Source organism: Durio zibethinus, chromosome 26 (assembly GCF_047325235.1).
Source record: "Durio zibethinus cultivar Kanyao isolate XHJ-2024 chromosome 26, ASM4732523v1, whole genome shotgun sequence".
Lineage (NCBI taxonomy): Eukaryota > Viridiplantae > Streptophyta > Magnoliopsida > Malvales > Malvaceae > Durio > Durio zibethinus.
In genome coordinates this window covers 9,867,906-9,892,797 of record NC_143187.1, presented here as the reverse complement: position 1 = coordinate 9,892,797, position 24,892 = coordinate 9,867,906, and the positions used below count along the sequence as shown (strand labels likewise).

Sequence of the window (24,892 nt, the reverse complement as noted above, 5' to 3'; positions counted from 1 at the left end):
ATATTTCATTATCACTCCTTCACCTTCATAACTTGGATTCCACAAATTTTAGAAGCAACGTATCAAAACCAGGAAGCAAAAGAATACAAGAGGAACATGGGACATAAGCCCATAGCTATTGAACACGATGATTAAAAAGTGTAAAATTATATTTGATTCCGAAAAAAGTTTTCCACTATCACAGTATCATAAGCTATAAAAGTTTTTCTGAACTGATTCCCCTTGCAATTCCTCACTGTTATCTACACACACTTTTTCATATACAGCATCCTTTCTAAACCGTTTCGGTAGAATAAACTGACCGCCAAATCGCTGCTGCAAGAAAATGACGATAGCAAAGAGCATTCCAGCACAAGGTATAATGATATCCCAAGCAGTAGAATAAAAATCCATCTTATGGTTTGCATATATATATGATAAATCAAGATAGCCTGAAGAACTGTGAGCTCTGTAAAGATCATATGCATGAGGCAACAAGCGGACCAAGGTGCTTCCAATGTAAAATGAAGTAGCAAGAGCCTTTTCATTTGATATAGACAATATGTTGAACACTACCTGCGGAAGCAAAAACCCATCAAGGACCAAACCACCATAAGATTTAAGGTCACTCCAGAAAGAACGTAGCTGGTAGAAATGCTGCTGGACTGGGATCATTTGAAGACCTTTCTGGTGTGGTTGTAGAAATGGGCTGTGGTGGGAATTCTTCCATTGGTGCACAAACCAAGCAATCAACCCACCACTTACATATAAAGGTAGTGATATGTATAAAACCTTTTTCTCTGCATCCCATAAGCCCTTTTGGCTTTCATCACCTTGTCTTCCAGACCAAGTGAGCTGGAGAAGACGAAACTGCAAAAGGAAAGCAACCATTGTTACTGCCCTCACTATTATTTCATTTACTTCAAGCCATCCACCACTCTCAAGAAAAGCATTCTGTTGATTATGGTTTGTTACAAACATTGCCTCAAAGTTCAACAACAGAGGAATCATGTACCCCAGGGTAAGAACAATGAGCATCAATACAGAAATGAAAGGAAGCACTTCTGGGTGTTTCTTCACATAAAAAAGCTGCAATCCAACAAAAACACATGCAAGTGTATTGGAAATCAGAACCATGGTAATCTCCAGATCCATTCTCCAAATGGATTCTTTAGCCTGTTCAGTATAGAATGATTTGGAAGACAAACTAATGGGTCCAAAATAAAGAGGGTCTGACTTGGTCCGTGTGCTTTCAATAGTGCCCTTAACACGATATTTTTCTGCAGAATTTATTGGAGAAAATTGTACAGTAACCACAATGTCACAGTCCAGTGAATCATCTTTTATCAAATTTTGATTATAGTTTCTTACATGTTTACATCCTACCATGCACAGAATACCATAATGTCTATTGTATATTCCCTCAGCAGAAATTTCAACTTCTCTGGACAAAGAAGGAGCATTACTTGAATGATATGTGTAGCTAATCTCATAGCTGATATTTAATAGCCTGCTCTCATTATTGTTCAAATGAACTGCTGACTCAGTTGATACAGGCAAAAGACCATAAGGCTGATCACCCACAAACAGAGGATTCACATTACCCCATGCAGATTCTCCTTTACCATCTATCACCGACATTTCAAAGCTCATGCCCATTGAGTTGCCATCAGGATATGTCTTTCCCTTGTGTTTAGCAATATTCTTATTCGCACAAGATCTTCTAGCACCATCAACCTCTGTATACTCATATTTTAAGCCCGGTACACCCTTTAACCCAGGTGATACTTCCCAAACACTCCTGAACTTAACCTTCTCGAAGTAACTTGGATCATCCTCGCTTTTATCACTCCAAATTTTCCCCACAAGTGAATCCCTATTTCTCAGTGACAAAACCTTGGGGTATCTCAAGCTAAACTTAATAGAACAGTCGCCAACAGATGCTCTAGTCAAAGAATTCCTGAAATTCAAAACTCGACAAGCAACACCACATACCCTATTCTTCTTCTCATCCCATGCCCCTTCACCGATCAATGTTGTATTAGGATCAAAAGGGAAAGAAGTACGGATTCTGCTGTAGTTCGAAAACCCCAACAAAATCTGCATTTTCCCTTCATCCACACATTTAATCTTTCTAAAGAACATGAAACTGGGACTATAGTTAACATCCTTAATAACGAAACTACAACCAACTTTATCACAATCCTTCCCATAATCCAACTCAAACTTCATCGTACGTTCAACAATCACTGAACAAACTCCTCCATTCGCTTCGCTAATAGCCAAATTCTCTCCCTCACCCTCAACCCCACTTAAGCAAGAACTTCCCTTTCCATTCTCAACCAAACTAAACTGATAATTCCCAACATTCCTCCTCACTCCTAATAAGGAAACTGGCTCAAAATAACTTGACCTATGTTCAAAATCTAAACTTTCCAAAACCCCAGAGATTAAACTTCCGAAAACATTAAAATTAGTCGAATAATTAAGCTTAAGAACAACATTAAAAGTCTTAAATTTACCTGCATTTCCGTTACTTATCCCTGATCCAACCATACAAAGCCTCCGAGTCGATTCCGACCAATACCCACTAAGGGAAAAACTAGGCATTCCTCTTCCGATCACTGGAATTCTCGGTCCCCTGATCCGAAACTTCCGGCGCAATCCACGGCGAGGGTTTAAGTGACCGTCATTAGAATAAGAAACGGAAAATGATCTGGGAATTTGTAAACCGAGCTTTCCTTGAATTTTATAAATTTGGGTTTTATTATCATAGAGGGTGTTGTGAGAAAACTGAGCGTAAAAAGCAGCGGATTTGGGCATATCGGAGGTGGCCGGGTTCGATTGGAAGAAAATGGAGTCTCCGCCGGTGAAATAACCGATTTTAAAGTCGAGGGGGTTAGCGGAGGTGGGGCTGGAAAAGAAAGCGGTGGGCTCCACTGGGGATTCTGGCACGACGTCGTTGCAGTGTTTGGAGTAATCGGGTGGGGTTTGGGAAGGGATCAGAGAGGTTGTTTTAGGGATTTGAAGGAGGAAAAAGAAGGTGAAGAAGAAGAGGCCGGGACTTGGAGGGAAATTATGTGTTGTGGAAAGGCTTTTTGGGTAGAAAAGAGGAGGAGAGAGAGGAGGTTTTGGCGGCTTCATTGCTGGGTGGTTTGGAAATGGAAATGCCTCAGAACGGGGAAGAGAAGAAGCTGTGTCAGTCAGGTATTGAAAGGTGTCTGTATTTAAGGGCACGTTTGCCAAGATATTATTAGCACGACTAATAAGTTAATGGTTAATTACCATAGTTGGAACTAGAAATAGAATTTAATTTGATGTACAAAGCACAAGGTTTAATGACAAAATTCTAGAAAGTTTGGTTTAGCTACACACCACCACCATTAATATTAGAAGAAATCAAAATAATAGGACATGATGTTGACTATGGAACTCCCTTGATGGCCAGCCTGTTGGCTCTGCCAACAAAAACGTGCCCACAGCCACACCCCCACCGAGGGACCTTTATTGTCTACGACAACATAAAATTGCTTGTCTTTCTAATCCTTTCAAGTATCAACACGACAGGACATAGCAAATGCATGATCTAGAAAAGGTTTTGTCCGACATCAGCAATTAGAATTGATACGTAATAGGTGCCGAGGAAACTCCAAAAGAATATTGCCAGACACATAAAACACACCAATCCAACCATTACTTCTTATTTCACAATCTTAATTGTCTGCAAACAATAGTTTCGTACAATCATAGCACAAGCCTGTTAACAATGGTTTCCGACTGTAATAGACAAGAGGAAAACATTGCAATCTTTCAGCAAAGCACACCCCGATATGATACGGAGCTTTCCTTAGAGGAATCTTTGTTCTGACTTTTGTTTTTGAAATCTGGTGAGGAATATTATACAAAGCTATTCACACGATAGCAATTTTGGTGATGTACACTTGTGTTCACTATCGCCTCAGCAGCAAATTCACTTCTCCAGCCCACGGAATTGGCTGCAATCAATTCCCTGATCTGAAAATGCCTCCACAAGCTTTGGGTAAAGCTTAGCGAGCATGATTTTGAAGCCAGTTGAACTTCCTTTAAAGTTTACATCATGCCCATTTCCACCACTTTCAAGAGCAAATCCTACAGGCACACCTTCCATGTATGCATTGCAAGCCGAGAGAATAATTTCGGCACGTCGACTAAAGTGCTCCTTGACAAGTGCCTCAAAATGCTGCACCAGCAGAGCAATAAACATTAGTGTAAACAATTTGAAGGTTTAACCAAAACTAGTTTAGACACGAGTGGCATTTTCATATTCATTTTAAGTTTCAATTCATTGCCAAGGTTTAATATGTTTTAGAACTGTTTGGAAAATACATTGATTCTGGGCATTCCATGTCAGTCCACTCGAGTGGATTCATCTGATATTAACACATATAATGAGATCGAAGCCAATATGAAAACCTATGGTATCAAAGAAAATAGACTATTGTTTTCTTAAGTCATGAAAGCTACAAAATAGCAAGGGAAAAGTAATGGATTTTTTTTCATTTTCTGAAAGGGAAAAACATAAACATTTTAGCACCAATTAGTACTCCAAAAGAATATTTTTCAAACTCATCAGTCAAGAGATGGCATCAGTATTTCATGTAACATTTAAGTGATATTCAAAGCTAATTATCATAACTCCATTACTTCTACAAATGCAAATGATGGAGCTGGAAGATGTTTAAATAGTGAAATTTTACCTTGGGTGGCTTGCGGATTATATAAAGCATAGACTGGCAGGTTACAAGGAAAGCATTTTCATTGTAGCTCACTGAGTTTGTCTCCCCCTCAGCTCTTCCTAACTGTTTATCATATCCAGCCTCATTGAAATAAGGTTTCTCATTAAGCACAAGAGCCTGGAAGGATAGAAGAACTTGAAGAATTGTGGATTTTCCAGGATTCCAGACCTCCGTGTCTGAACCTGTCCATGTATTTAGAAGGCTTAAGCAAACCTTCCCTGATTCATACAAGTTGGGATTGAGGCGGAGGCCCTGTGAATGGTAGTGCACCAACTGCAAAATTTTGACAAACATAAACTTCATGAGAATTTGTTTACATATATTAACATTTTCACGATTTACATGAAAACTTGTAATTTATTCAGATATCAGTTTGTGCAGGGACCATCCTTTTTCTTAAAAGGGAACCTTACATACAGTTATCAAAAATTCAAATAGGCATAAAAACTTTATTGTATATGAAGAGATAGGAATCAAAGAGGTCAGTATTCTCTTGGCATTATAGAGTTACGCATTCCAAAAGCAGCAACTACTTATTCAAGCCAATTCTATAATTAGTAGCAAGGCTAGAAGTATAACTTACAGGTGGTTCATACGGATACTCTGAAGGAAGAAAAATGTCAAAAAAGAACAGCCCATCATGGTAGGGTGTTCCAGGAGCACCAACAAGGGCAGCTCTTAGTAGATCCATCCTTTCCTCGTATACACGGACATAGATAGTTTCTGCTTAGGTCAAAAATAGTCTCATGAAAAAATAGCAAGTAACTGGCTCTAAAATTTAAGTGTTGAATAAGCATATCCAACAGAACGAATACCTATGCATCAATACATGTAACACATAAAATCATTATAAAGAGTAAGACAAAGTGCTAACCAGGAAGGTTTTTCTCTAGAATACTCCATTCTTGCTGAACCTTCTTGATCCAACTTCTTTTCACCTAGAAGTGGGAACAGGGATAAAAACTAAAATGATGATCTGGACTGTTTAAACAACTCAAATGGTAAGTTTTAAGAGTCAATTAACTCATGTTTTTAACCTGAGAGACAGCCAACACCTTGCTTTCACCAAGAAAGCGGTGATCTGAGCAATCACTATCCATATCAAACTGCCTAAATTGATCTGAAGTCTCACCGGGCCTTGGCATCATACTACCTTTGTTTTCTTCAATCTCTTTGACATCCTGCTTTATGTTTGTTGTTTCAAATATCGGCAATTCACTCAGATCTTGCTCAGCCCAGTGATTGCAAGTTTTCAACACTTCTTTCTCAAAGAGAATGCCATTTTCTTTTGCATCATGAGAATTATGACCAGATGACTCTTGGTTTAACAGTAATCTGGAACCAAGGGATCCAAGGATACTAGCAGCAATGCTGGAGAAAAATCCAATAGCAGCTTGAGGACGGAAGAAGGAAGTAGGCGCCCATGAGAATTTTTCGCCAATTTCATCAGCACCATCAAAATTCAGCAACTCCTGAGAATAGAATCACAGTCATTATTTAGTTTAGTGAGGCACATAATACAAGATTTTTCATGTTGTCAAACTCCTGAAGTTTAAAAGTGGTTTCATTTTAAGACATGATTCACTGGCCCTCATAAGAGTTTGGGTTTACAAGGCTGCTATGATGATTCAAGTTCCATGCAAGTTATCGGCAATCAAACCAAAATCTCACGAAAACTGTAAGTATCTTACGTAGTAAAAGTCCTAACTGGTACTCTATATTTCTTTAACCATTCAGGGGCATGAGCCTCATAAGTTTTCTACATTTTCCATGCATATTTTGCAAAGAATTTTGACTAATTTAATCACAGGCTTTTGGTTGATTTCAACAGGCTATTGGAACCCCCTCCCCACCCCATAACCTTTTTTCTAATATTAAAAGTATCATTTCGACATAAATTTGGGTGTGCATCTGCAAACAGCCAGATGTGAACATATAGATTGACAGAAAACTTGTGCTCAAAAAATACAAACGAGAAAGAGGGAGAGAAAGTTGGATTTACCTTTCCTTTGTGGCTATCAGACTGTGTCTCATGCACAAACACCTCTTGATTGAAAACCTCGGTATTTTCTTCATCGAGAGCAGTAGTTGTGGCTGGGTCTTCATATTTATCAAAATGGTAAATTTCATACGGTGCAACCTGTGACAAAGTTTAATGATAAATTCAAAGGATGGTAGATCTGTGACTGCTAATAGACGAGCTAAAGACGGAATATAGTCAACCAAAAATGAGTGCTACAAGTTCATGGATTCTGTTGAAGGATGTAATGCTAAACTCAAACCGCATTTAAATCCAGAACCTAGGAGTATTAACTTAATTCAAATTCACATGCATATGACTTGTATCATGGAATAAGAATGAATAAGATTCAAACCTTTGTTGGAATACCAGAAGCCCATTTCACCTCCACATCACCGTCTTTAAAACCAATGACAATGCCGATACAGGATAGACAACATGTACTGGGATACTTGTTCCTACCCAAATTCAAGTTTTTGCCTTTTGAAACAACTTCTGTGCCAAAACCATTTTCTGAGATTACATGACCTTCATCAGGTTGATCATCAAACTGGTTCTGAACCACCTTAAACACAATATCCCCATAACAGTAGGAGTAGTCAGGGTGCTCAACAAGTTCATAAGCACTAACAGTTTCCTCCACCCCCTCCTGGGAAAAACCATTTACTTGATTCACAGCCATATTTCTCCACTGTACCTTAACTGTTAATTCTTTTGCATCCATGCTACACACCACACCCCATCTTTGACTATTGCCACTATTTCCCTTTTCCAGGACAAATTGATGAGGCCAAAATTCGTGTGCATTTGCAATGCCAACAGGAAGTAAAGTCTGTGAATCTAGTCCCAAACTGCAGGTACCATCCTGCCACACAACATCAACCTTGGTCCTTGTCTTGATAATAACAAAGATCTCCTCCAATCTAGAATCCTGGTTTCCTCTTTTAAATCCTTTTTCTAGTTTCCAGTTACCTTTAATTATATCATGAGTTGATGCATGCAGAAACTCTTCATTAGTCCCCTTGCGGTCAGCAAAAGAAAGCATACACCAGTCACCAAGCTGCCAATTTGCATGAGGAAAACATGACAACAAAGTCAAGTCCTTTGCCTCCTGCAAACAAGAGGGAGGAGAGGCACTCAAATCTCCACCGAAGCAAGAAGAGGAAATCCAATCAACATAGACAAAACCTGCATCTACACCAGAAACAGTGCCTTCATCCTGATTTTCCCTCCAGGTACCACATAACCATCTAGTTGATCTAGAAACATTTGAAGGCACAACCTGTACTCTCTGTCCTGGATGATATGGAAATTGTGAGTCATCGATTATGTTGGGAGAAACAGGCAGAAGCTTCTTGTTATCCATAGCAATGACCTCACACTTAGACCCATCATCAAAGACAACAGAGACACAGTCAACTACTTTATCCACCCTTCCAATCCAAGTTGCATTAATCACATAATCCCCAACTGAAATGGAGTGGATCTTCAAAAGTTGTTTTGAATTTATATTTTTTATGATTTTCCCATGAACATTCTCAAGATCCACAAACATATTAATTTTGGTTATTCTACCCATCTGTCCACATGGGTCTGTTACAAAGCGCACAATGTCCCCATGACGGAATCCCCTCTCAAATGAGAGGAAGTCATCAATTTTTCCAATACTTTCCTGCAGACTTGATAGTATGGTACAAGCCTGGCCGCCATACAGAAATTCAATTTCTTCCTGTTCCTCGCTAGTGCCACTTTCACTAAAACTTTCCCAATCAGAATCAGTGAGGAGCACATCCATTTTTCAGCACCTATGAGAAGATATATATTAAATTTAGTTCAACATAAATAAAATATGAAGAAGTTATATTTTTGCAACAAGAAAAAGAATGCAGTTTAGGACTTTCAGGCAAGATTGTGACCTCACTAATAAAAACTATAGTTTCTGATGCAACTAAAAACTATAGTTTCTGGTGCAACTTTTGCTTTCAAAACTTTGCTACCTTAAGAGCAGGATCTTTACTACACAGTAAATATAAAAAAAAGATCGTGTATGCACCTGAAAATGTATGGAAGCTTTAGTTTTAAAACATATATGGCAATATGAAACCAATCATCAAGTGTTTCACTTAATTACTGCAACTGAACAGTTAGTTGTTAATCTATACTTCTGTCTCTTTTTTCTATACAAATGCTATAACAAAATAGAAAAAGGGAGGAACACAAAGGCATACCAGTAATTTCACTCCTGTCTGAACAAACTGTAGCAACCAAGATATGCCAGTCTCAATCTTAGGCTCTCAATTCTCAGTAGATCTAAAGAGGACACAGCCAATGATATGACTATACTTATCTGTTATGAATAGTGGAATATGTATCTTCCAGTTGATTCAACCGTTTGAAACAGATAGTGAGTAAAATATCCTGAAGAGGATATTTTGATTCTAATGCCAAAGGAGATTTGCCCTAAAGGGACGAAGGAGCCAACGAATGACTCCAAATGCCAAAGGAGATTTGCCCAAATGGGACTGAAGTTTACACTGGAGGAAACTTCCAAAGGAGATTTCCCACAGAAGTAACAAGGGGGTAAACTTGCCAGGTATCTTATTTGAAGGTCAGAGTGAAGTTCCTTGTATGAAAGGAGATCCCTCTAGAAAGAGCTGCAAAAGATGATAATAAACACCTTCCCTAAGAAATTCACCCGACCAAAGGAAATTGTAGGAATTTTTGCCAAAGGAGATTTGCCCAGCAGAGTTGAAACTTCACAAATAAATATGTATCTAAAATCTAAAAGAATTGTTTGCTTCTAAAAAGAGCTATGATGCCAAAGGAGATATGCCCCAGAGTAAAGCTGAAGTTTCTGTTTTTTCCCTCCAACACAACAGATCAGTCTCATGAAGAGTTCGATTAAATTGGACAAAGATCAGCCACGTTCAACCAAGCCAACAGAAATAATAGCTTGTTATTTGCTGTCTGTGGAATGCTGCCTATCAAATAATGTCTTGAAGAAATCTGTCAGAACTATGGCTGTTCCCTGCTGAAACTCAATAGTGCTTCACTAAGCCATTTAACATTTCCACGAAACCTGCACAACAGCAACATCCAGCAATATCTCCTAAGATTCTTTAACATAAAGGAATTGTAAAAACAGCAAAATGCAGTTCTAACAGTCACATCTTTTCTTTCCATGAAAAAATAAAGGTGCTTATCTTAACACAACACAAAAAGCTAGATTTAAGAATATAAGAGACAAGCAAATTTTATTAACCATAAACTTATTTTTAAAATTTTTTTCATAATAGGCACGTAAACATGAACAAGAACAACCTCGAATTCCATAAATAAAATTCCAATTCTGAAAAGAAAATTATACGAGATTTTCATGCTTCGAGAAAAAGATAAAAAATCAAAGAAACAGAAGAGTGGAAGAGTTAACATTACAAAGGAAAGAAAAACCGAAAAAAAAAAAAGTTTACCATTTGCCGCTTCTACATACGAGTAGAGCCATAAATCCAAACGAAAGTAAAGCGACCAATCAGAAACTGTACGTATAAACTGATCCAACCAACTCAACCCAGAAAACGACTCATAATTTTCTCTCCGACGTTGTATTCTTGCTGTTTCTTTCTCTTCCACAGGTCCAAACAATATAAACAGAGGAAAAAGAGGACCGGAAATTCAGAGAGGTAGGGTTCCTACCAGAATCCCGACAATCGCGACGCCATTAACAAAGCTTGAAAACATTGTAGTACAGTAACAAAGAAGAACAGGTCCTTTCTCTTTCTCTCTCGCATGCGAGTCTTGGGTTTTTGTTGGAAAGAGCTGTTTGAACGTTGACAGAGGGAGTTGCTAGAGTGATCTTTTTGGGTGCTTTGGTTTCACATGGGAAAATATTGGATTTGTATGGGAGTTGCTAGAGTGATCTTTTTGGGTGCTTTGGTTTCACATAGGAAAATATTGGATTTGTATTCATATTTATGGAATGCTTACAGAAAAGAATATACACGGTATCTAAATTATACTGATAACGAAACTTAGTATCCATAAAACCTCGTTGCCCCTTTTATTTTTTCTCTTCTCACAGTCAAACCCACATAAACGAGGAATTAAACCTATTTTTTCTTCCATGTGTGAGACAACATTAAAAGCAGTGAAATTTTGATTTTTTTTTCTCTAGAAATTATGGGGATTTTTTCTGACCAAAGAAATTATGCGGATTTAAGGTTGTGGTTATTGATGTGCATTTGTTTGTTTTTTAGCTTTTATATTAAAAGTGGGTTAAAATTGCTTCAACTCAAACTTAAATCTTATAAAATATGACAATTCATTTTTTAATCATTCCACTAAGAAGTTGGGTGGTATGCATGTATTTGCTTAATCAAGAAATATATTTCATATTTCTTTTTATCATACGCATTAGTACAATTATAGCATAAGAATATGCTGGGCATATAGTGTCACTAACAAGATTCTATAGCACTAATAAAAAAGCAGAACAATTACATTCATTGCTGCAAAAAAAAAAAAGAAATGCACTTCGTATACGCTTTAATCTGCTTTTGGTATTGAAACATCATGTCAGAATTTATAATTAAGTTTATTTTGTTGCCACCGGCCTTCAATTTAAGTAGTGAAAAATGTTTTTATAATAGCTATGTGCTTATGTCATTTGATTGAGAGATTCTTCTTTTATGTTTTGGGACAGTGATTCTGATCTATGCTTAGATATTAAGATTTCAATATAATCATGTATATGTGTACACATCATATTATTCTTGCATGGATCAAGCAAGGCAAAATTGCCATATCTGTCTTTTCATGAAGAAGTGACAAAAAACCTGAAAATTGATGCTAGAAAGCCATGCAGAGAGAAGTTTAATCCTGTTGAATTAAATCCAATCAAAATCAATAAAATTTTCTTGTGTGCTTTGATATTGCCCTGAAATAGATAATCTGCACCGAAATGACAATTAGCTTGATTCAACAAGTGCTTGTTAGAGATCCTTTTTGCCTGAAAAACTGCTACTTAGTCCAAGGGAGATTCTTTGGTAGTTCAGTTTATCACCCATTTTACATTGTTGAAAATAAGTTATAACATACGTAGTTTGACAAACTGTGGTCACTCAGACCATACCTTTGTTATACTATATCAGTACACAAATAAGTAAACAGTAGTAGTGTTGCAGGTTTATTTAGAGGAAAACAAAGCCACATCTTGAAATCTTTTCTTTTATCGGGTATATGATGCATTTGACAAAACTGGCGGCCAATAGCAGATGCGAAGTCAATTGGGTTTGTTCTGCTAATAGCCATAAACCAAAATGAAAGGGCAATAATAGCTTTGTTCTTTTTGTAGGAATAAACTTTTTAGAGAGAAATGATTTAAGCACTAACTATATTGTCTAGTTGGAAAGGCAAAAATAACAATAAAAATGTATTTTGCTGAAAATGACTAGTTCCTAATTGTCTTTTCCACTTCAAATTATCATAGTTTCTTTCCATTACTATATTTTATATAAATTCTTTTTCTCTTTTTAGGTGGACAACAAATTTTCAGTTCTTGTTTGTTGCACTTTGTAGGCCGGCCTGAAATGCAATCCAAAATTCCTCTTGATCCTCTAATAATCACAAGGGACCATACTTGACAGATATTTTTGATTGGGACGAGTGTCAGCAAAAGAAAGAGATCTTTAAAAAAGCTAGTTCAAGTGTCAAGTTAGCAAGCTAGATTGCTGAATTGTGCATGATTTCGCCGTGGCCAAGCCCAAGCATGATCTGAAGCTCATAAATGAATCTGGAACTCAACTGATATATACTAAATGCCCTTAGAAGCTACTGTAAATGAGCAATGCTGGAGGATTTATCAGAGCTTGTACCCGCAATTTGCCATACAAGCTTTTGAATAATTCCAACTAAGGGCTCATTCAATTCTTAAATATCAGAAGTTACCGCTACCTCTAATCCAGAAAAGCCAGCTATGGTCAGTGGCATTGCGTTCTCAAGGCTGCAAGGCGAAACCAAATCTGCGAGAACTTATTCCCTGACCAACCAAAGAACTTAATCTTTTTTTTTTAAGGCTTGAGGATAAAAATTGGTTTTTCCTTTCTTTCTTTCCTCCGTCTTATGCATATGTAAACACACACATTTTGTCACCTGAATTATTGATCATAGTGGATTGCATGCTCAGAGCAACACAAATATTGGACTAGTTACGACCAAATAATACAAATCTAATTGTCTCATTTTAACTGTCGTCATGTTTTACTTTTTTAAATTGTTGCTTTTTGACAATTTAAAAGCTTTAGTACGGCACAAGGATTCCACTGGCGAACAGCAGGCGGAATATTCACAAGATCATTCCTTTTACATTTCTTCCTCTTTCAGTTTTCAAGTAAGTGGTTAATAGCTGATGATTTTGGACCTGGAAGATTTGTCAAAGAAAGACAAATATGGTGGAAGAATCACTCTCTATTGGCTCACAAACTTGGATTGGAAAGTTATAGACTGACAAAATATTAATACCTAACCTTTTATCAATAATATCCAAGTACTAGTGCTGTTTGAAATGATGCTCATCATGTCTCCTAAATATTTCTTTTCATAGGTCAAATTGCATCAACATTATTTAGTCAACTTTACTTCCACTTCCAACGGATGGTTTTAATTCATGCAGCCGACTATAGAATTGGTTGTTCCTCCACTTGGAAGGAGGCAAATCTAAACTTAAAGAGGTTATTCAGCACCAAAATGTTATTTTCATAGAAACTTTGATATTTGCTGGTGCTAGCAGGCATACAAGAGCGTGCAAGTATATTTTGATTCTTCATTTTCAGATTCATTAATCTTGATTTCTCTGTCATCCTTTCATAGCTTAAGATGTTTGTTGCAATTCATGAAATATATGTTCACCGCGAAGATCTTCTCAAGATATATAAGGATCAAGGGATGTTGAATGGGGACCCTTGACTGAAACACCATCTAATGGAATCAAGCATTTGTCATACAAAAGATTGGGATCAAAATTTCCTGAAATTTGAATCATATTGCTGTTAAAAAAAATAAAAAAGAGAATAAAAATAATAAAAAAATATTTTGACTTTAAGTCATGAAGAATATATATTTTTAAAGATAATTATACCTCTCGAATACAATAAAGCTTTAAATCTCTAATAAAAAATAGTAAAAATAGTTATAATGAAAGAGTTATTTATAATTAATGATCAGACATAAATTTTTATTCAAACGGTTATGATTTTTTGTATAATAATGACCTTTATGAATAATAACCTATTTATATTCAAATAATTATAACAATTTGTCATATGATAATTGTTTATGTTCAAATATAATTATTTAAAATATGAATAAAATTAATACAAAAATTAATTTTATTCATCAATAATTAAATCTTTTTATCTTATAAAAGATTCACCATATTATAAACTACCAATAATCTCTCACTAGTTTGAAATATTAATGCTTAATCTTTAACCTTTTATATAAATAAATATTATGAATACAAAAAAAATCTCATAATTTAAACTTTCAATTGGCTTTTATATCTTAGAATTCTAACGAAATTGATGATGTTCATAGATTAAACCTTAACTCCTAGTGTTAGAATTGAAAATATAACATACCTAATATTTATTTATTATTTTGTCAGAGGTTTATAACTGTTTTAGCACTATTATGATCATATGGTTGTTCTATTTATAAACATTTATAAGAAAAATCTTAATTTTTTTTGTTGAAGCGGCACTACTTATATGTTTATATAGGTAGAGTTTTCATTATGTCTTTGAATATTTAAATAATAAACTCCATTAAGAATATAAAAAACTCATCTTCTTCACGTAATTAATCACACTAGTTTCTAAATTTTGAATGGATTTTATTAGTGTATAACAATCACATAACAATAACTTATTTTTACTCATTAAACTTTGTAATTAAATGTTACTAATTCAAAATTAGGTTCCCATTATTGGTGTCTAATAATAAGGGTTTAAATCTATTCTACTTATAGTACTACTAATAAAATATCTTGAAATTTAATTTTTTTTTATGGTAATTATCTTTATTTGATATTGAATCTCTAATATAATCACTTCATGCTAATATGTCCAAACTTTTTATTTTACATATTATTTATATGCTCTGATATTATTGTGTCATTTTTGTCGTTTTAATAAATAGATGAAATTGGTTATGGCCACAACTCTATATTTATTAATATAAAAATTCAACAATTATATTTCTACACTTTTATCTATTTTAATATAATTATTCTTCTAGTACGATTGGATAAACTTAATAAATAAAACCAAATAATTTTAGTCCTTTTAAGATATTTAAGGACCTTTTATAATTTTACTTTAATAAGTTGTACTAAATTTATTAGCTTGAGTAATTTGCTCATAAAATTATACTAAAATCTTATAACATTATGGTAGTAATTTTTATTTCTTTTGATTCTTATCACTTTCACCATGTGCAAATTTGCATTCTTTTATTAAAGAATGTCCTATTCAATAATCAAGATATCATATATACTTAATTAAGTTGTCATTTTATTTATCTTTTCACTATTTGATGGTTGTTTTTGTTTAAGTAGTAATATTCGAATCCACCCTTAGTGAAATATAGCTAGTAAATATTTTATATCTTAATATTTCTTTTTCATAAAAATTCCAAAACTTTTGTTTTAACTCAATACGAGAGTATGCATCAATAAGTATGATTTCAAACATAATCACTCTTAAACTTAGTAAACTCATGCTTTCTATAGTCTCCTTTTAAGACTTTCCTTCTAATTCTTGGATACTTAAAAATTATTTGATCATAAACAACAAAGTCATATCACCCCGGTTTATGTCATTAGAAATAGTTAAAGTTTCATATACAACCACATAATACTATAAATTTTGTGTCCAAATTATAAAATACATGAAATTGTTTCGCCTAACAAATACAAACATTTTAACTAGTTACAAATAATTATACAATTTATCTAATTGAATTGAAATTATCGTAAATAATATGTTTATTTCTTGTTAAAATAATATTACATAAATCAAATAATATGAATCATGCATTATTCCCATGTCCATAAAATACAATCACAGAATAAGGACCATAAAATATGATTTTATGATAAGAATATATATACTTGCTTCTTTTTTGAAAATATTTATGAATTCACAATTTTTTTATGCCTTAAAATAATTCTCAATAATTTTATCATTTTAATTTGATAACCATGGTTTTACCAAAATATAACAAGGTTATAAAATATTCATAACCAAAGCTAGCAAGTATTCTATGTCCATTTTATACCTATGTCCATTCAATGCCAACATTAAGAAAATCCACATATAACATACTATAAAATCATAAATTATAAATTAAATATTTTAATTAAGAATCAAAAAATTAAAAGAATAGTAAATAAAAAAAGAAAATTTCAATGAGACTCAAAGTCTCTTATGAATTATTAATTATCAATTGTTTAACAGAATATAAAAACTAAAAAGATAATAACAAAAAACTTATATTGTATTTTATTTCACCAAAAAACTATTTGGATAATTGAAGTTTTTCTTATTTGTTTCAAAAATCAATTTTGTCAACTTTGCCAATTAATTTCCTTGTATCTTCTTAATGTGAAATAAAAATTTCATAATTATCTTTAAATTGTTAAAAAAAATAAATAAGAGAATAAAAATAATAAAAAAATTTTAGCTTTGAGGCGTAAAAAATATTTTTTTAAAGGTAATTATGTTTTTAAAATATAATAAAACCTTAAATTCTCCAATAAAAAATAGTGAAAATGGTTATATTAAAAAATTTATTTATGATGAATGAACAGATATAAATTTTTATTTAAATGATTATGATATTTTTTATAATTATGATTTTTATTAATAATAATATATTTATACTAAATAGTTATGAGCATTTATCATATAATAATTATTTATATTTAAATAAAATTAATACAAAATTTAATTTTATTTATCAATAATTAAAATTTTTTATTCAATACAAAATGCATTATATTTTAAACTGTAACAATTACAGCATATAAGCTAGCTAGCTAGATCATAACTCTTAATTGCATCAGCTCTTAGAGGCACGACAACCGTTTATGTATAAAAGCTAAATACTGCTTTAAGAAAAGACCTGAAATTCAGCTTAAAGGACTTTGAGCCTAATTTCTTTCCAAAAAAGGACTTTTTGAGGAATAAAAGGATTTAGTTTTAGGTGCTATTGCTACTCATCATTACCGAACTTGTCCAGAGTTCTTACTAGCAATTACCAAAGCCTGCACCTTGTAAAAGAACCAGAAGCAAATATGAAAAAGATATCAAATTCAAATCAAAATTCAACTCAGTTGATTTATTACAATTATTTTTATTAGTGTGTTTGGGTGAAGAATTTTAAAATTTTGAAAAAAAATTTAAAATGAAGGCGTTTTAAATGCATCATTTCAAAATACTAACATTTATAATTATTTTATTTGGATAAATATTTCTTTAAAAAATTTAATTTATTAAAATTTAATGAGATAAAAAATAATTATAAAAGAAGAATAATGACAATAAAGATAAAATATATATATGCATAAATAAAATATGTAATACGATTATCATTAGATTTTAAAAATATATAATTATTAATAATATAAAAAATAAATATACATTAGAGTTAAATAAAATAATGTTTATTTATTTTTGGTTTTGTAATTTATATTGGGCCACTGCAGTGTAAAAAAATGGAGGATTTGGAAGAATTTTAAAAAACCATTTATTTAGGTTTAAAATTCCACTTAAATTTTGAAAATCTTTTTTTATTTTTATTTAAACAAGTAAATTTTTTGTACTTTTGAGGGAACCTTGATTGAAATGAAATCTTTCTTTCAAGTACTTTATTAAAATACACCTTAAGAGATTACATTCAATAGATGTAAAGTTCGAATCTCAATCTGTAATCTTTTTTTTTTTTTTATTTTAAACTGTAACTTCCTATTAAAAAAAGAAGAAGAAAAGATACCAAATCCTCTTCTCTGCTTTTACTGCTAATGTGTGTGCATTCATGAATATGAATTAGTTATTATGTATTTCAATGAACTAAAGGAAGTGGATTCATCATGAATTGCATATTGAAATGGAGAAAATCCTTCTTCTCCTAGGGGAAAAAAAGACAGACGAGAGAGAGGAAATCCACTTTTGAGTAATGCCAAGAACATGCTGACCAAGGTTGGCCAACATTCGAGGAAACCTAACTTGCAAATCAACCACATTTTCTTTTTCACCATCCACCACTGATTTGATTATGGTGCTGTGGAACTCACAACGAAACTCAGAAAACATGGTGGATTATTTAACTCAGCGTTATTATTAATTCAAACAATACTGCTCTTTCTAGGGAAAGCACGTATATATGTCCACAATCAAGTTTTTTTATTGCTATGTATGTTTAAACAAATAATAAAATCATGAAAAAAAAGCCGACCAGAAATTGAACTTAGATTTCATAGGAGCAATATATATATATATATATATATATATATATATATATATATATATAAGGGATCAACAAACAAGATTGACTGCTCTTTCTGGTTCAAATATTTTAATAGAAATGATTGAATCTCCACCATTTTTAGTCCCATTATGCATTTTCAGCAAAATGGTTTAAAATATATGTATATTTCATAAGGGAAAAAATATCTATTGTATCAAAATTAAAAGGAGGAAAATATATAATTAAAATGTTAAAAATATTAGTAGGATGCTGGAATTTACTTACCATGATTTATATGAACCAAGTAAAATTAAAGAAATTAGCCGAAAATAAATAATTAAATTAGTAATAATTATGAATGAATGAATGGAATGAAGATTTACATAGGGTCAAGAACTGTTCAAGAATGTGATGAAGTGGAGTAACTATTGTGACAACGAATTCCATTAACATAATCATATTTAAACTAAAGTGGGAGCAGTGGGAACACACCTCAAAGTGCTTTTAGACAATGCCAAGTCTTTATTTATATATTAATTTGTAGAATAATAGGAGGCAATTGGCAAAGAAAGGGGTTGCCACTTAGAGGCACTTTGTTTTATGGAAGGGGATTTCACTCAAAAAATTACAAATTAAATGCCATGGCCACCTGCAACCACTAATAAAGAAAAAACATAGAAATTAGGATTAGACTTTCAATTGGAGTACAACAGGAGAAAAGAAAAGAAAATCCATAAAGGTGGAAGTGTTGGGGCCATTCCCTATTAGGCCTGTCAAGAAGTTCCAGCTGTCTATAGGCATTATCATCTTCGATCATCTCTTCATATCTATTGATTTACTTGGCATTTTCAACTGTAGATTGTTCTTGCTCTCATTAGGGAACTGAAAGGTAGAGAGGGAGAGAGAGAGAAAGCAAATACAATAATTTTTTTCATTCAAGATAGAGAGAGAGAGAGAGAGAGAGAGAGAAAACAAATACAATAATTTATTTCATGCATGATATAAACTTGGGCAGTGGATTCTAAGTCTATAGCATACACCAGGAATGCACCACAGATTTTGAACCTAGACGGTTTTGAGGGTCATGGAGTCTTAAACAATCAGGGTGAGAATACAAATTTTCCCACCCCAAAAAATGATAAAATAGAACAAGCAAAAGAGGAAATGGACTAGCTTTGGAGAATTTGGCGAAAGTGAAGATTTTCATGATCCTAATAAAAAACTGGAGTCAACCACATAAAGGGATGTGAATGCAGTTGTTGTCTGGTTCCATTAACTTGCTCCACTCTTTCAAAATCAATGGAGGCAACTATGGATGATGGAGACAGGAAGCTATGTCATTGTCTCTATCCATACATATGTTTCAAAACAGTTTTAAATTACCCAAAACACTTGCTGAACTTCAAGTTCCAAGCATGTTCTTTTTTTGTTTTTGTCCCAAACCCTCTCAAGTATAAGTGATACATCATTATCACTTCACACCCAAAAAACATTATTTGAAGAAAAAACCAGCAATCCTTTTAACCTTGTATGAACTCCAAAAATCTAATGAATTTTCATTCAAGGCATGACAGAAAGAGAGTGCAAAAGTAATTTTTCTTTCAGCCTTCATAGAAGCTCAGTAGACAGGAAATAATACAATGGAGTTAAGGTAGATCTTTCCAAGGAAACCTGTAACTAGGATGGAACTGTAATTCTTGTTAGGTCATCCTAAAAAGGAGTAGAACATAAATACAGAAATTTAAACGCTAATTAATTGGTAAAAGAGTGATTTTATTCTTTTCAATTCTTTGTATCAACTTCACCTTTTTCACCTGCCCCATTTGCCTTATCAAAAAGAATCTCTTTATGAGAGCTTATCCAAGCTTTACACAGAGAACTGTTGCTCCTGATAATGTTTAGCGTAACTTCAGTATATCTAAAGGCCCCTCAAAAACAAGCAACTAATGGCCAATAAGAATTGTGAAACATCATTAACGAACTAAAATATTTTATTTTGTCATAAATAAACCACTACTATGGTTCAGACTTTTATTCTATGGTGCAGCAGCGGCATGGACTGGGTATCTTATGTGATATGTCGCTTTTCTTTAATCTTTCTTTCTTTTTATAATAGTAGTGTTCATTTAGTTCTACGTTACATGTTGATATGCTGCTTTTTGTTGATAGAATTTAGACCCAGCACCCGGCCTGACAGCATGGGCTTTTTAGCAGAAGATTTTTTTTTTCTTTTTCATTTTTTCGGCCTTCTTTACTAGCTGCTTTTGCCCTTAAATCGAAGGAATCTTAACTACAGCCCAATCTACTAACAGAAAAATTATTGGGCAATAGTTCAATCTGCTAGCAAAAACTATTGGGCCAAAGGCTCATCTTGCTATGCAAGGTAAGTCATGATTTATTGTATCATTACAAATTGAAGTGTCAAATTGGTCGTACTAATGTTAGCCCACATGTTAATAGACCATTGTGTCGGGCCAGACATGGGATTATTTTTTGTGTCGAGTTGTATCAAGCATAATTTATTAATATATATTTATTATTTTTTATTATTTTTAAAAATTTTGTTATCCATCATCTATTATTAAAAAGAAAATATAAGATAAATAAAAATAAAATAAAATAAAATAACACATAATTTATGTGATTTGGCAAAATGCTTACATCCAAAAAAAAAAAAAAAAGATACTAGAGTCCATCAATAAAAATATTAAAATTTATAATACTAATATTTTAAATATACAAAAAAAATTATAAGATGTAAGACTCTTATTCTATTTTTTTATTTTCAATGTTTGATAAATTCAATTTACAGTATGTGTTGTCTTATGTTCAGACTTTTTTATTTAATCAATATTTAAGTAATATGCACATTTCAAAAGTATCTACTCTTATTTTGATCCATATATTTTAGCTATTTTTACTTTTATTACTATTAAATTAAGTGACAATTATTTTTAACTTTTAATAGTTTATTTTTCGATAAGTATTAATTTATTAGTAGTGTAGCTTTTATGAAAAGTTTTCTTTTTATAAAAAGTGAGATATCATAAATTTATATTCAAAATAAAAAGTTCATCTAACAATAATTTAAGTAAATTTATTTAATATCATTTTATTTTTATAAATTATCACCACAATATCAAAAGCAAATATAATTTTATCATTAGGTTAAAAAAATGAATAAAACTTATTTGCATTTATGTATCGTATTGTGTTAACTAATATACCATTTGAATTTATGTATCTTACCATGTTTATCCTCGTGTCACGTATTGATATTAACGGACCGTATTGTAAAAATTGTGAGCTTAAAATCTTTAAGACTAACATGACACATAAATATATCGTTTTTAATCCAACTCAATTATTTAACAATGGACCATATCAAACACTATCCACACCATCTTGAATCGTATGTGCTACGGTTCACCCAATCCATTTGACAACTGTAATTGCAAATGACTGGTCTGCCTTGCAATTCCAAAAGATATACGTTCCCGTTATGAGTAAATCTCAGCTCTCAATGCTGGAAAGCTATGAAATCAAATGTACTTCATAGAATTCTTTTTTTGTTAGAAGTCAAATAAATTCATGTTTTGATATCCCAGTTTCAAGTAAATCCAAAAGATTCAAAGAAGCAAAAAACTCTTCGAAATAATTAATCATTAGTCGGGAACGAAAAATTGTGTCGATTAAAAGTTAGTGAACTGGCTAATTACTACAAATAAAGGAACAAGAAATACAATAGCACAAAAATTTAGCATGGGGCATGTTTCTTTTCTCACTCGGTGCAGAAAAGCAAAGGCGAACAAATCCAATGCTTCACAGGACATCCAAAATGTACATAGAGCAAATCAAGAAGGTGAGTACAATCACCACTAGTATAAAGATCGTATAACCTCGAGATTCGAAACATGAGCAGCCATTATTCGCAAAACAAAGACATGGGGAGAAAATCCCTCTCAAGCAGGGGCAGCAATCTTCTCTGGCTTCCTAACAGCTGCCTTTAATGGCTTCCCATCGGTTTTGATTTCTGGTTTTTCAATTCCTTGTATATCAGTTATTCTCAACTTAGTCAGTTCCTGAAACATGACAACAACAATAAAGAAGTATTAACACCAATGAAGTCAGGTCAAACAAATTACAATTGTTAGGACAAAATGGTCCTTGACAGACCTGGCGATGTCCTTTGGTTCGACGGTAATTCTTCCTTCTCTTTTTCTTAAAAATAATCACCTTGGCATCTAATGCCTAACAGAAGAAGAATAAAACACAACAACTAAATTTAGGTGCATGACCTAAAGAGTCAATCATAAAAAACAACCATTAAACCATTAAATGCTCTTGCAGTTATTGTTTGTCACATGTCTTCATCTAATGCTTATTGTTTATAGAGACGAATGATCAACAGAACAGAATGAGGCTGCTGAAATTGTGGTCCTATATCTTTACTTGTCTATCTCCTCTCCCCCCCCCCCCCCCTCTTGGCCCATAAAAAGGAAAATATCTTTCTCGCGAGGACATATAAGAGTAAGTTTTTTGCACTTTAGATAACATGATGTCACTAAAAATGCAATATTGAGTGCAGTGAGAGAATGATCGGAGTGAAGCTTACATGCTCCTCCACAACAGCATGAACAGAAGCATCTGGGAGTATAGGTCTACCGACAATTGTTTGCGTAGGTGAGCCCAGCAAGAGAACCTTGTTCAATATCAACTGCAATGTACAGCCATAGAAAAATGAGGATTCAATTAAATAGGAAAAAAGAAGAGAGACAAACACTGATAAGTGCACTTAGTTTTTCACAAAACATACGACAAAAAATCAAATTGTTAGAGGCTAATAGAATTCAGGGCAAATAGTATCACTTCTGACACCGGAGGTAGGGAGACAATGAAAACTGCCAATTCAGTCAAAGATTTCATAAAGATGATAACTTCTTACCAACCTCTCATTCTGTACCATTAAGCAAAAATTTTCATATAAAATGTTCTCTTCAATTTACATAAATATGATGATAAAGAAATGATAACGAACATTTACAAAATTGCACCCTCTATCATCCATTCACTTCTAGAGGTATCAACCTATTTGATATTTCTCTCTAACCCTCTTTAAGATTTCTTGGAAATAACTCTTCTTCCAAAATTATACGAGATAAACGTCATTAACACAAAGCAGGTTCAATTAAAAAATCTAGCAACTTTGCTACTTGAAAAAAACTAGTATGCAACACTAACCCATTGCAGTTGACAAGTTGATAATTTCTTTTAATGCAAGAAACTATGTATAAATGAGTAAAAACTCAAACTCAGAATCATCATCAGCTGACAAATAAGACAAAGGGAATTCACTCAACAAAATCAGCTGTACGATGCCATAAGTAAGATTATCTTCGACAAAATACTTCCTCATAATTCAATTAGAAAAGAATCTTCAATGTATTAGCTTGATAAACAGCAAAATAATAATGATAGATATATATAAATCATTTGCGGAAAAGTCATCGAACCATTAAAATCCTCCAAAAAATGCATCAATAGACAATAAAAAGGTGTAATCAAAATCCAGTTACTATAAATTTTCAAAAAGCAACACAAAGAAACTACAAATTACCTTGTCATTGACTTCGCAGAATTTCAACCTCTCCGTGAAAATAGAATCCCTATTGCTTACCTTAAACTGATGCGATCCAATCTTTTTAAAAAATAAAATTTAATTAATTAATGTTCCAATTTTTCGATTAAAAACAAAAACAAAACGAAATAAACCGAAACCAACAAATGAATACCTGAACCACCGCGAAAACTGGCTCATACTCTTTGAATACCCGGTCGGACTGCTGGAGCGGGCCCACTATTTTGTACCCAATAGCCGAGGCCTCCGCTTCCTTCTCCTCAGGCGAGTAATTCTTATCCAAATCCGAGGCCGCCTCGTCGTTCTCTACGTCTCCATCGCTGGAATCTTCCATTTCCACTTCGTTCTCGCTGTCATCGCTTTTGCTGGACGAAAAGTGACGAAAGTGGGGCCAGAGGGCAAAAAATGAGGGTTTCAAATTGGAAATGGTTATTGCCTGATTTGGTTTTTGGGTTAGGACTTCTACAGTGGAGAGAGGCGGCGTCTTTTTAAGAGAAATGAGAGCCGTGGCGTGGCGGGCCAGTGATTGGAGGCACCGTCGATGAGCCATGAAAACTTGGGGCTGCTTTTTTTTCTTTTTTTGGGTTTAATGAGTTCAGGCGGTGGCTCTCTAGGGTTTAGCTAAATGCAATTGGGGTTTTAATTTTCTATTTTTTTTTGGGTAAAGAGAAATACAGAGTACCCAAAAAAAATACTAGCAATAATAAGAATAATAATATTGGAGTGCCTTTTTATTTTAAGCTTATTTAAATTTTCATTAAACTCAAATTGAACTTGACTCATTTAAATAAATAAATCACGAGTATTCATATTTGAGATTACATTGCTTTTATTTTTAAAATTATTTAATTATATCAATTATAAAACCCTTAATTTTTTTAATTAATATTCAATTTTTGATAATTTTAAATGTAAAAAAATTTACTATGTTACAGTATAACTTTTGACATAAATAAT

At 33.1% G+C, this 24,892-nt stretch overlaps 3 protein-coding genes across 4 annotated transcripts; all 3 read right to left on the bottom strand.

Moving 5' to 3' along the window:
- Positions 1 to 131: 131 nt before the first annotated feature.
- Positions 132 to 3,516, bottom strand: LOC111275048 (DUF2921 family protein, putative (DUF2921)). The gene has a single exon (XM_022860142.2). The coding sequence runs from the start codon at positions 3,121 to 3,123 to the stop codon at positions 187 to 189; it is 2,937 nt and encodes a 978-aa protein (XP_022715877.1). The 5' UTR covers positions 3,124 to 3,516; the 3' UTR covers positions 132 to 186.
- A 137-nt stretch (positions 3,517 to 3,653) lies between these two features.
- PHO2 (phosphate 2) lies at positions 3,654 to 10,716 on the bottom strand. The gene is made up of 9 exons (XM_022860144.2): positions 10,245 to 10,716; positions 9,003 to 9,853; positions 7,130 to 8,579; positions 6,757 to 6,894; positions 5,792 to 6,226; positions 5,629 to 5,692; positions 5,338 to 5,477; positions 4,716 to 5,027; positions 3,654 to 4,198 (listed from the first exon to the last, which is right to left on the bottom strand). The coding sequence occupies exons 3-9, from the start codon at positions 8,567 to 8,569 to the stop codon at positions 3,950 to 3,952; spliced, it is 2,778 nt and encodes a 925-aa protein (XP_022715879.2). The 5' UTR covers positions 8,570 to 8,579; positions 9,003 to 9,853; positions 10,245 to 10,716; the 3' UTR covers positions 3,654 to 3,949.
- Positions 10,717 to 21,933: 11,217 nt separating this feature from the next.
- Positions 21,934 to 24,640, bottom strand: LOC111318744 (large ribosomal subunit protein bL21m-like). Of its 2 annotated transcripts, XM_089755786.1 has the most exons (5): positions 24,090 to 24,640; positions 23,915 to 23,995; positions 22,913 to 23,014; positions 22,474 to 22,548; positions 21,934 to 22,379 (listed from the first exon to the last, which is right to left on the bottom strand). In XM_089755786.1, the coding sequence occupies exons 1-5, from the start codon at positions 24,483 to 24,485 to the stop codon at positions 22,260 to 22,262; spliced, it is 774 nt and encodes a 257-aa protein (XP_089611912.1). In that variant the 5' UTR covers positions 24,486 to 24,640; the 3' UTR covers positions 21,934 to 22,259. The 2 variants fall into 2 exon arrangements, with proteins under 2 accessions (XP_089611912.1, XP_089611913.1); XM_089755787.1 differs by lacking the exon at positions 22,474 to 22,548 and having other exon boundaries at positions 22,125 to 22,379; positions 24,090 to 24,611.
- Between the last annotated feature and the right edge of the window lie 252 nt (positions 24,641 to 24,892).

Bases quoted from the DNA above. Each gene is read 5' to 3' on its own strand.
- LOC111318744 (XM_089755786.1), bottom strand. From the start codon at position 24,485: ATGGCTCATCGACGGTGCCTCCAATCACTGGCCCGCCACGCCACGGCT. The intron at 23,996-24,089 runs GTATTCATTTGT...TTTTTTAAAAAG, and splicing joins CAGTTTTCGCGGTGGTTCAG to ATTGGATCGCATCAGTTTAA. The intron at 22,380-22,473 runs GTCTGTCAAGGA...GTCATGTTTCAG, and splicing joins GAACCAAAGGACATCGCCAG to GAACTGACTAAGTTGAGAAT.
- PHO2 (XM_022860144.2), bottom strand. From the start codon at position 8,569: ATGGATGTGCTCCTCACTGATTCTGATTGGGAAAGTTTTAGTGAAAGT. The intron at 6,227-6,756 runs GTAAATCCAACT...TTCTATTCTCAG, and splicing joins CTGATAGCCACAAAGGAAAG to GAGTTGCTGAATTTTGATGG. The intron at 5,693-5,791 runs GTTAAAAACATG...TCCCACTTCTAG, and splicing joins AGGTGTTGGCTGTCTCTCAG to GTGAAAAGAAGTTGGATCAA.
- LOC111275048 (XM_022860142.2), bottom strand. From the start codon at position 3,123: ATGAAGCCGCCAAAACCTCCTCTCTCTCCTCCTCTTTTCTACCCAAAA.